General features: G+C 34.0%; 1 protein-coding gene across 5 annotated transcripts in view; it reads right to left on the bottom strand.

The window, feature by feature from the left end:
• ERBIN (erbb2 interacting protein) overlaps positions 1-12,538 on the bottom strand; it is a 122,332-nt gene that overhangs the window by 23,466 nt on the left and 86,328 nt on the right. For all 5 annotated transcript variants that reach the window (XM_084304882.1, XM_084304881.1, XM_084304880.1 and 2 more), the window contains 11 exons: positions 12,468-12,531; positions 10,521-10,595; positions 9,070-9,214; positions 8,571-8,643; positions 7,477-7,606; positions 6,976-7,091; positions 5,737-5,806; positions 5,155-5,254; positions 2,960-3,081; positions 1,813-1,983; positions 876-1,058 (listed from right to left, as the gene is read on the bottom strand). In XM_084304882.1, the coding sequence (XP_084161008.1) occupies positions 876-1,058; positions 1,813-1,983; positions 2,960-3,081; positions 5,155-5,254; positions 5,737-5,806; positions 6,976-7,091; positions 7,477-7,606; positions 8,571-8,643; positions 9,070-9,214; positions 10,521-10,595; positions 12,468-12,531 (1,249 nt within the window). The remainder of the gene's footprint in view (positions 1-875; positions 1,059-1,812; positions 1,984-2,959; positions 3,082-5,154; positions 5,255-5,736; positions 5,807-6,975; positions 7,092-7,476; positions 7,607-8,570; positions 8,644-9,069; positions 9,215-10,520; positions 10,596-12,467; positions 12,532-12,538) is intronic.

Genomic DNA, 12,538 nt, shown 5'->3' with positions numbered 1-12,538 from the left:
AACTAATACGATTTTCAGAAATTATGTTTTTAAAATAAAAAATAAAATACAATGTTTTCAGAAAGCAGGTAACAGCAGAAACACGCCAAGGGGGAAAAGACACAGCAACAGGCACAACTGCTTGTCACAAAGCCTCTTCAATGTATGATATATGCATGCTCCACTGCTTGCAAAACACAGACAAAAATAATCTGCTTGTGAAACTATGAAAAGAAGCGTTTCATGGGTTGTGACTGGCAACTAACTGGCAAGTTCCAAATTTTATCATGTCTGAAACATATTCTAAATTAAAAAAAAAAATAGATGGTTGTTTCTCTACAAAGAGTTCAGAAGGTAAAGTGTCTGACCTTTACAAGATGTAAATACAAACCAAGTCATTCACGACAGCTTACTACTAAATATAGATGAATACATATTCTTAAACACGCCTTCCACTTTGTATTTGAAATGAACAGGTAGTCACTTGGATATATAAGTTTTTGATTGTTCACACTGCTAAGACATTTTGGCACTTCAGTGACAATTACTCTTATTTACTTAAGTACTGAAAGTCAAGTAAAAAAAAAAAAAAAAAAGGAAAAATCCTATTTGAGTCTTTCCACAGCTTGATACTTACAGTTTTAATCCAGTTTGCTTTATTTTTCTTCAAATGCATACATCTTTCAATACGAACTTTTTACTAGCTATATCAACTTGTACTTCATATAGTGTGAAGTAAAAACAATATTACATTACCAACCCATTTGTACATACAGCACTTATGGATGGCAATTTTCTGCTTTTGTCAACATGAATTTTTGTCTTTCATAGTAGCTAGTTCAATGCAACACCAGCACAATTCTTTGACTGTTACGATGTTCATCACAATGCCATACCTCAAGCGTGTCCTCATGGTTGACAATTGTTTTTGTGTTCTGCAAGGTTTTAACAAGTGCAGCCATCTGTGAATTTACAGTGCAGTGCTCAGCTTCTGGTTCAGTAGGCTTCTGCACAGAGCTTCCGGCTGAATATTGCTTTCTCTCATCAGCTTTGTTCTTTATTGGAACAATTTCTGAAGTCTACAGGATTAAGAACATTTGTAGAAAAAACATCCTGAAAGGTTTTTCAGTATCACATGATATTAAGACTTAGCATTGAATATTTTAGGAAACTGTAAAATGGAAAATCTGACCTTTGAAATTATCAAGTACAAAATACACAAGGTAGAGAGAAATCTCTGTAGATTACTAAATTATAGGCTCCACTGATTGTTTTTACTCCCCTCACTGCTGGGGTCAATTCATACCATTATACTTCCAGTTAAAGAAACCAAAAAAAGGCCAAGAATATGTACAATATCAAATCAGCAGCAAACAGATGCCAAACAGTTCTACCACTTTTGCACACAACATCAGCCTGTTAGCCACTTGTGTGCCAACTTGCTGCCTTCCCAACTTATTGTATTAAACCTTCAGTCATAAGGCCAGCAGTAAGATTTTTAGAGATAATCCCGATTTTCCTTTTGAAGTTTCATGGATAAAGGAGAATCAGGTAACAACAAAGATGCCATCCTCCAGAAACTGGATTCAACAGCTTGGTAGCACATCTGTATTTTGTATTTCCTGAGAATCAAGCCATCTTCCTTGTTCTTAAAGGAAAATTACTGCTACAAAACACACATTTATTACAAACTTCTTAAGATGATTAAAAGGTAAATTCTGTTCTTTAATTAACGCTAAAGCACTAATGCAGAGAAGAAGAATGAAAAGGAATCAATGATACTCTAGATATTTGGACGTTCTAGTGAAGTCAAAAGAGAATGCTTTATCTAACCTTTACCCCCACATCTTTTACAGAAACTGCTTGGCTTTCTCGTTTTGATTCCTTGGCAACATCTTCAGTAGACTCTTCATCCTTTAGTCTATGTACAATTGTCTGGACAGTTTTGACCATATTCTTCAGTTCGTCAGGATATGGAGTTGGGTATCTCTTCAGATTGCCTTCCTGTGTAACAAAAAAAAAGCAGGAATGTTCTAAATTTAATTAAATGCCATAATTAAAGTATTAGCTTTCAAACAGGCAATGAATTAGGACAAAACTTTCAGCAGAGAAATGTAGGATCTCCATTTAGCTGTTTGAGTCTACCTGGATTAAGACAATTTTATAAAACCTAGCAAGATTACAAATCTTTTTTTTTTTTTTTTTTTTTTTTAATTTGTCCATTGAATGCAAGCAGGAAGAACTATAACAGATGTACAGTACTTAAAGGAACATCAGGATTATTAATTTTTCCCTACTATCCCTCCTCCACAGCAGAACCAGTTCAGCAGTCTCCTAATTATGCCCTAAACCAGCTAAGACTTTTTCCCTGGTGCTCCTTTTTAAGTGATCTGAGGGGGAAAAGAATTTTTCCAGTTAGATACTCTTAAACTAATAAATGAAGTCCTTCATTGGAGCACCTCTCCTATTAAGAAAGTCTGAGAGACCTGGGGCCGTTCAGCCCACAGAAGAGAAGGCTCCAGGGAGACCTCATTGTGACCTTTCCATACTTAGAGGGGTCTTATAAAAAGGATTAAGAAGGACACTTTACTTGCGTAGATAATGATAGGACAAGGGCGTATAGTCTTAAACTAAAAGAGGATAGATTTATAGGAGACTTTAGGAGAAAATTCTTCACTATAAGGGTAGTGAGGCACTGGCACAGGTTGTCCAGAGAAGCTGTGGATGCCCCATCCCTCGAGGTGCTCAAGGTCATGCTGGATGGGGCCTTGACCAATTGGATCTAGTGGGTGGCATCCCCGCCTATGGCAGGTAGGTTGGAATTAAAGTCCCTTCCAACCCGAGCCATTCTGTGATTCTATGATTTCTTCAGAAGACCTAAATCCACAGCCCAATGAAGAAAAAGGATGGGACTTGGGAGTGTGAATGGGAGTGATAGGGAGGGAAGCATCAACTGTTTAAAAAAAAAATTAATACTAACCCGAGGTGGTGCTTCTCTCTCATCTTTGTCTTCATCACACTCAAATGCCACCTGAGCACGCTGTTTCCTCTGTTCCTCCCACAAAGATGGATTGAAACTTTCATTGTCAGATATGAACATAACTGAATAAAAAAAAAGACTTATATAAGAATAGGATACATTATATAAAATAAAAATTCTATTTTTCCTTCTTTTTCTTGTATAGCATTCGTGAATTTTTATATGTATACTGGAAAAGGTAAGATGGTGATTAATAAGCTGAAAACTAACTGAGCTCTCACAGCTTTATGAACTTGGCTGTAATTTTGTTAATAATCCCTACCTCTAAGGTTAAACACTTCATGGATGCAGCTATACACTAGCCTGAACCCTCACAATTGCAAATTTTCAGCATAACTCTGCAAAATACTTATATAAGACATTAAAATATGTATTTTTACAAAACACAGGAAATGATAGTTAGATTAATATAAACTGACTTCAGTGATATGGTCTCACTATGCTTATCTAAGAGAATTCACCTGATTTCACTTAATGATAAGGGAAACAGAAAAGTGACTTTCTGACAAGAACTTTCATTACCAATCCTGAAATAAACAAAAAGCTTCTGAAACTCAACACAAGATATAACTTCAGGTATACAAATGAGGAGCTTTACAGAGTATTTCTTGCCTAATTTTACAAGAGAAAAAAAAAACAAACTTTTGTTTACCCACTGTCTTATTCTAGCATGCTTCTGTGCCTTAACACCACTATATGCTAAACTATATACTTCTCTAGAAATGCCAATATTGTTCATATTAACTGTTTCCAGATATATCTATACCTGAAATTGAAAAAAGCTTAATTATAGGCATTTATAATATAAAAATCTATACAATAGCAAATACACATATATATAATTTTAATTATTTTTTACTCTGTGTTTATTGGATACATTTTCTATTTTAAAGTATCTGTAAATATTCTTATAGACTTTTTATGCCTGAAACAATTCCTAACACACCCAAAAAAGAATTTTTATAAAGAACTATTTTATTTATATTTTAATTGAAATTTGTAAAAGGATATCTATCGAACTTATTCAACCTAAGCCAAACAATTGTTCCTTTCTTTGTCTACAGAAAGAAACCCAGCACCTGGGTAAAATAAAATTCAAACAGACATAATGCTTTCAGGAACTACCTTCAACTTCACTGACAACCTCCAAATGATTTTATTTTTTTTTTAATTTTATTTTTTAACTCTCACATTCTGTCACAGGGATTGAAGATTCATTATCTGCATTAGAGGGCACTAAAAGTGATGCATAATTTACTGTTTTTGTAGATGTTTTTGATTACTCCTCTCAATGTACTACACTTTTGTGCCATGGAACATAAAATGTTGCCAATTGAGAGTTTTGCAATTATACCCATTGATTAACCCTCCCATACACACACACCCACACCCAGCCACCCACCCAGTCCAAGTACATGCATACTATACTTCATATATCTCAAAACTAGTCTGACTTCTGTGAAAGAGGTACAAGCTTTTTCCTTTTGCCTGCGGGGGAAGGAAAGTGGAGAAACATACAGACTTTACACTCTAACTCCCAGTGGGGTTACTCATGGAATGTTACTCATTTTCCTAACTATTTCGCAAGAGTGCAGAAAGAACTTTTTGGCAAGGTCTTCATATTCTGTGCCTAACCTTTTACAAAAGAGTTTGAATAAATGTAAGCAAAAAGCATTTTTCCTTTTTTTTTTTTTTTTTTTTTTTTTTACACTTACAATAAGCTACAGAATGCTATAAAACTTTCCAGAATTATGTATTCAGTAACAGAGTCTGACATTTTGCCAGTCAGTCTAAAGCAGACACCTGGCAAGGAGAATTTCAACTCAAACCATTAAACTCTGCCCGAATGAAAAAGGATGTCACATTAGGAAGTGGCATCCATCACAGAACACAATCTTACCAGTCTATTCCTCACCTCACTCTTCCTCACATGCACACTTCTGACTGAAACATATTTTCACCTAGAATTTACTAATATGTGGATCATGTGTTTAAACTGCATTTCTCATTCATCAGACTTTTCATCACTTAGAATTTTACTTAAAACTTTGATCTAAGTATTATTCAGTGAAAATCACGTTAGTTGGATTGTTTTCAAAAAGGGAATATTCTGACAGTATTTCAGAAATTCTTACCATCCTCAGTCCTTGGTTGCTGGGGGAACATGTAATTAGTAAGAACTGTTTTCTGAGTGTCGGGGTCAGCTTCTTTTTGAAGTGGAATAAGCGGTTTAGACTAAGAAACAATCAAAGGAGGAACCATTAAGACAATATAAAGAGGTAAAAAGTAAATATGATATACGTAATATATCTTATTACTTTGAAAACTGCTCTGCCTTCTATTACATCACTTATCACTTATTTTATTAAGTTTCCCCAATGGTATATCTATGGAAGAAACAACATGCTACATATTCAAGTACTAGCTATATATCAAGCACTACCGTTCCTGTAAGCCTAAAGTAACAACAAAAAATAATCTAAATTGTGTTACATTAGATTTCTTAAGAATTCAGAACTTTGCCAGAACTATGCAAAGCTCTGAAGTAGTGTAGGCTCAATGTTGTTTATTTTCGGAGAACAGACAAAGTCAAGGAATTACTGATGCAGATACACAGTATCACTTCTCATTATATTATGGTTTGCTCTGTACTTGTCAACTCCATTAAAAATAAAAGTAATCATCTCTCTCTACATATTTTTCCCCAAAACATTCACCTGATTATCTGATAGCCACATAGCAGTGAGCTGTTGCAGTTTTGTGAAGGTAAATGGCAAATTCTTCAGTCTGCAAATTAGAAGAATAAAAGTTTATGTAAGTACACTTATCAATACTAAGACTGCTAAGAAACAGTGCTGCATTAGCCTGCAAAAAATGCTTACAATAGACATTTACGGATATTGTTAAATTAATAACTATTCACTGTTGAAAGGTAATAGCACTTAATTTAGATTAGAAGTTGTACCTAGAATCTTCTTTTGTATGTGAACTTCTAACCAGTTTAGCAAGCTGCTTAAAAAGTGAGACGGTTAATTCGAATTTAATTCAATTCAGTGATACGAATACCATTTTTAAGACAATCATTATCATGGCATGTAAATCAACTATCTGACTTAAAAGCAGGACTATTTATTTTTATACTTTAATTTGGATTCTCAGCAATTTTCAGTACAAATGTGCTCCAATTAAGAAAAATAAAAAATAAAAAGAAAGTAAGAAGAAAATGGAAAGAAAAAATTCACACCTGAAATAACGCTTTTTATTTTTCCTAAGAAAGAAAATGTATGTGAATGGGGCTGCCCTGAATAACAAGAGCTCTGGCATTAATGGAGGTATCAGGCTATGGGTAGAGTACAGAGAAGCTGGATCTGGATAACAGGAGGGAGAGCTCAGACTTCTCTCTCCCAACATATTTAATTTCTGTGAATTGGCAGTTCCTCAATGAGAAGGGTTTTGTCAGTTTTTAATGACCAGCTCTAATGAAACAACTCCTTCTTCCCCGCTGTCCAGCACACTCAAGTGTTCTACAATACACTGTGATTCTGTTTTATGTCCTCCATATGCAATACAGGAAGCTATTAATTTTTAGCTAGGAATCAAATAGAAATGTTAAGAAAAGAACAAATTAATTCCCTAGAAAAATACATGCTAACAACCATGGGTGTATCTAAAGCTGTGTGTCAATGCAGATGCTTAAGTCATCAGGAATGTGCCTAATTCGAAGAAATACATCTTCATACAATGGACCAATAATAAATAAAATACAACATAGCAACAATAAAATACATACATTCCAGTCAGCTTATAAACTCTGGGTGAGATATAATGAAAAAGAACATGATATATTCACAAAAGTAACTCTACTTACATTTAGAGGATAGACATAAGTTACAATAAAACTTTTGCAATGCTATGGCTCTTTACACTACTTGTACTTAAATTGTGTGTTCACAAACCTATTGTCACTCAGATTGATGACCTTTAATTTCTGCATATCACCCATCTCTTCAGGGAGAAATTCAAGCTTATTAGAATGCAGAAACAACACTGTTACATACTTCCAATTTCCTATCTGGAAAAAAAAAAAAAAAAAGAATGAATTCAAAAAAAAAAAAAGAATGAATTCACTTTCACAGCTCTAAATATATGGGTTATTATTTTAAAACAACTAGACTGCAGCTATTTTTCCTTGTGAAGTATAATTATTTTATATATTCCTGTTAGTTCAATAGCAACTGAATTCTAATTCTTGCTTCAAAAATTTTTCAGATTTAATTTCATTATTTGAAAACTTGTGTATTCATATATGCCTTCCTTTACACACACACACACACACACACACACACAAAACCTAGGCAAGAATTCTCAACTTGCTAACCAAATAAAATTTGTACAGAAAAGGCAGTTCAATATCCATGAAAATATTTCAGTTTACAGTTTTGTAAGTACAAACATACCTCTGGTGGCAGTTGTGTTAAGAAGTTGTGATCTGCAGCAAATGTCCTTATGTTAGAGAGTTGCCCAACAGATGAGGGCAAAGTTTCAATCTCATTGAAACTACAGTCCAGCTCTTCTACTGACACTAACCTGAAAAAAATATTACTCCGCTGTACAGGTTAATTCACCCAACATTAGTTGGGCACTAAGTTTGAATTACATTAATACCAATAACAATTACAAATGAAATTCAAAATGAAACTCTGACACCCAAATGAAATTCAAACCCAAGAAAGTCCTTCACTAATTGCCTAAATTATCATCTTTTCTTAATCTCCTTTACATTGTCCTCAGAAGAGAGCTTTCAGTGAAAACAGGGGGGGGTCAAGGTACTGAAGACTTTCAGAATGAGACAGATCATAGCCAAGCAGTTACTGCGTGCAAGTATTTACAGTTGGAGACAGTGAACAAACAACACGTTAGCAGTGAAAAAGTATTTTGTGAATTCTGACAACAAAATATAATGTACATCAATCATAATAGGAGAAAATTAATTGGAACAAATATCCCTCATCTGTGTGGCACTTAATTCTAAACCAATTATTTTTGCTATCATTTCTGAGTATTAAACTACTGAATATCAACTTGGTAAAAAAAAAATCTTGCTGATTAAGAAGTGAAAACTCTCCCTAAAATATACAAAGCATATGATTGTGCACGGTCAGATAAACTTTTTACAAGCTTTCTGATACTGGTTCAATGACTTGCAATACTTAACACTGTCACTGCTATGATACTGCCAAAAACACTTCGCAGCAGCTGCATGTCTTTGTGAACATATATTTACTTTCTCATTAAATTTTTCATTTATAGACTGGTGGCTACATTAGTGAGTGAGTAACATAGGTCTTCATATCAAATAAAATGTAAAGATCACACACTCTGAAAAACAGAAGAAAGATATGAAGTAATTGCTATCAATTTTATTAAGACATAAATATGCAGAAGAAATTAAATCAGTTAGAGAAGTGTAAAAATATTCAATACAGAAACCATTGTTACAGATAAACTTGCAGAAAGGCAATGCAATGTTTTATTCCAGTGAAATACATACCCTCCTATGGAGTCTGGCAAATAAATTAACTGGTTTTCATCAATTTTAAGTGTTGTTACCTTCTTCAAGGAACCTGTAGAAAAATGAATAACTGAGTCAAAAACACATTGGAGATTATTAAATCAAGTTTTGATCTTTAATTAGGGGGAAATCATCTATATTCCCTGGCATTCCCACAGTGCTACACACCTACCAAATGTAAGCAGGTGGGAACTCATTTATCAGTTTACCACAAGGCAGTCAGAGGAAATAAGTATCTTTTTTAAAAACAAACAAACAAAAAACTCTGTTACAGTCAACAATTATTCATCCATTTACAAACTATGGTATAAAATTAAAAATGCTCCAGAACAAATATGAATGTTTTATTCAGCTTTATCCAAACTGGAGCTTTAAATCAATTGCAATTTAGATCTAAAACACCATTTGTGTTCATTTGTGTATTTTCAAGTGTTCTGTGTCTAACTTTTTAGAGCTTGAATTAAATGAAAATACAAACCAATAGACTCTGGCAGTTGCTGAAGCGAATTACTGGATAACAATAGGTCTTGTAGGCTTTCACAACCTGAAATACCTTCTTCAACCACTTCAATGTTGTTTTTAGAAACGTCCAAGTAGGTCAGTTGTTTCAAAGTGCCTATGAACTACAAGAAAAAGAAAATGTATTCTAGGAAGTGCAAGTTCAACAACAAAAAAAGCCAGCATTTTTGACAACAAACTGTCTCTGAAATATAATGCCACAGGAAAAAGTGAAAACTTATTTACAATGCTGAAATACAACTTTACGTGGAATACCCAAACCTAATAATGAAATATTTTGTGCTGACACATATAGTTAACATGTTGCTCGAGACACAGACACTAGTTATTCTGAAGACCTCTCTGAAGTCTGTCTGCTGTAAATTCAAGTGTTTGATCAATTACCATGGACCAAGTGATAGAAGCCTTAGAACAGAAGTACAGAGGTGCACAATATAATGTAAGGACATAATCAGACTCATCTAAAGTCTTTTAATGCTTATTTTTTTGCATTTTGTGTTCAATTGCATTATACTTAACCTCAAAAACAACATGAGTGAACCACTGACCTGTACTGAAAACAAGTTAAAGTATAGCATGTATTACATTTTCATATGAACCAAGAATAAACTTGAAGATTTATAAACACTTTATACACGCTTGTCTTTAATATCTTCAAACGTGAGAAGCAATTGCTTCCAAACAGCTTTATAACAAAGTAGAAAATTTTAACATCCATTCAACTCTTCTCATGGAACTCTTAGCTGAAGTGAAGAAAGAGTACAGAAGACTATTAATCAGGCAAGACAGCCTCACATCAGATGTTCACTAATGATTTTAACTCTGAAAACACACCAGGTGCTTCCCAGATTTTAAATACTAGTTTACTAGAACATAAACACAGGTTCACAAGTACTGTAATAATAGGTCATCCTTGACCCCATGTAATTCCAAGAGATGTCAGAAACCTTCATGAAATCAGGAGAATGCTTTCTCAGGAATTTGCTATTGTACACTCCGCATGAAGTCTTCAACACCCATTGCTTGTTTTACTGCCTTTACCAGTGAAGTCACATGACATTTACCCTGTATACTCCTGCTTGCTCTCTAACACAAAGTAATTCCTTTTTGGAAGGACTGGGCAGCTCTGAATTTGATACAGGATTTGATCTAGGATTTTTACCCCTTTCTTTATTTGGAACATCATTTTTAGGTGACAGAACTTTCAATGGAAGGAAAGCTCTGCTCCCAACTCTGAAGGTCAGTGACAATTTCTAAGTAGGCCAGTAAATGCTTAAGCAGCACCTAGATTTTTGTCTTTGAGTAACATTAAAATTATACATCAACTTTAATAGGTTTAATACGCTAGCTGACAAAGCAAATTCCACTGTAAATTAAAATACTAAATATTTGATACAGTAAAGGACTTACCCCTGGAATAAGTGTTAGTCTATTACCATCCATCCAAAATTCCTTTAATCCGCTCAATTGTTCAAGTACTTCAGGCTGAAAAGGGAAACAGATTTTTAAAAATTTCATACAGAAAGTATTGAAATTCAAAAATAACTTCAGTGATCCATATATGGCAAATTTAAGTAATGTCTTATTATAGTTGTCATATTCACTTCTTTCATCGTGTTATCAAAAAAAAAACAGATTAAATTACTTTTTGAAAGGTATATATATACTAGATATAAAAAATGTGGTAAGAACTTGATCACAGTACTGTATCTTTACAGTAAGTATTATTTTTACAGGAACTATTATTTTTCAACAGGAGCACACAATGGATAAATCTTGTGTATAGTTCTTTCTCTTGGAAGAGGTCTAAAAAACCTTAAATTCCATCAACTCAGAAAAGCTGTTTTTTCAAAAAGTATGAAGTTGACAAGATATTGATCGAGAAAACTAGGAAACAAATTTTAGTTTTCTGGTAGAAAACAAAGGGTGCACCTGAAAAATACAGGCAAACAATTCCATAAAATGAAGCACAAGATATTATGTCTCATTACAGCTTATATCTGCAAAAAGACTACTTTTTAGGAAAGCATTTGCAGCAAGGATGAATGGATTTTTACCATTTAAACTTCCTCCCGAGAAAGAAACATAAAACGTGCTACTATACCACAACAACTACAACCAAGTTTGGTTAAATACAGAACTTAATTTCTTTATGTTGTAAATAGATAATACTGACGCACAAATTCCTGCAGTCCTGGCTCTAATAATTAATTTTCCAAGAGAAAACACTTTTTCTATTTTAATAAACAAAGACAAAATTTTAGACAGATCTGGACACATCCCCCCTCCCAAAGAACTTCTAACCATTTTTGTAATTTTACAAATAGATTTTAATGAAGTTAAGTTCTCAGTAGTTGACTTTTCAAGATAAAAGGTTTGGAGAGATGAAGAGATCAGCCAAAAATACATCCAAATAGGTAGTTTCAGAACCTATACTTACTTCGCAGCTCTTATGGCATAACATGGGCCCAAGCATGTTAATTTAAGGCTCCCACAGGTGTATCTACATTGTAATGAGCGTATGGCATGAACATTTCTTTAAATACACTTCTATATCTAACAAACCACAGTTAGGTGAGTGTTTGGCCCTTCATGATCTGTGGGTCATGAAGTATCTACTGGTAGCACACTTTATCATATGGTAGGCCAGGAGGTTCCACTATACTTCTAACTACTTCAATTCCCTTATACAGGAAAGTATTCATAGAAGCAGATGGACATTAAATGATTTACAGGTTTATTTGATACAGGATTATTAAATTATTAAATGATTTACGGAGAAGCTGTGGATGCCCCATCCCTGGAAGTCTTCAAGGCCAGGCTGGATGGGGCTTTGGGCAACCTGGTGTGGTGGGAGGTGTCCCTGCCTATGGCAGGGGGTTGGAAGAGAGTGATCTTTAAGTTCCCTTCCAAGACAAACTGTTCTGTGATTCTGTGCTTCTAAATAGATGTATGTATGTGACATAAAGAACAAGAAGCACACTGAGCACAACAAAGGAAAAACCTGAACACTTCAGTTGTGTTTCGTTGTTTTTTTGAATGATATTTGAACTTACAACTGAATTAATGTAATTTCCCTTGCATCTAAACAGGTTGTGCTCACTAATAAAAGCAAGTCATACACAGCTTACACAAAACTACTACATTAAACACATGCTAAACAATAAGAGTTAGAATTTACTATAAGCCAAATCACTATGTTTATAATTCATATACATATTACCATTAAAGTTTAACTGGCACATTAACCTCACTATACTAGGGAAGAATATATAAGCAGAAGAAAATGCACAATTTTGAAAACAAGCTCCACAAAGTAGTATAAGGCATAAGCTTTGTTATCTAAGTAAAACTCACCACTTCTGTGAATTCATTACTTCCTAAATCCAGTCTCTCCAGCTGAGTCAGTCTGGACATGGTTCTGCAGA

The sequence above is a fragment of the Netta rufina genome (assembly GCF_964035555.1).
Source record: "Netta rufina genome assembly, chromosome: Z".
NCBI classification, from domain to species: Eukaryota; Metazoa; Chordata; class Aves; order Anseriformes; family Anatidae; genus Netta; species Netta rufina.
This window is presented reverse-complemented; position numbering and strand designations above follow the sequence as displayed.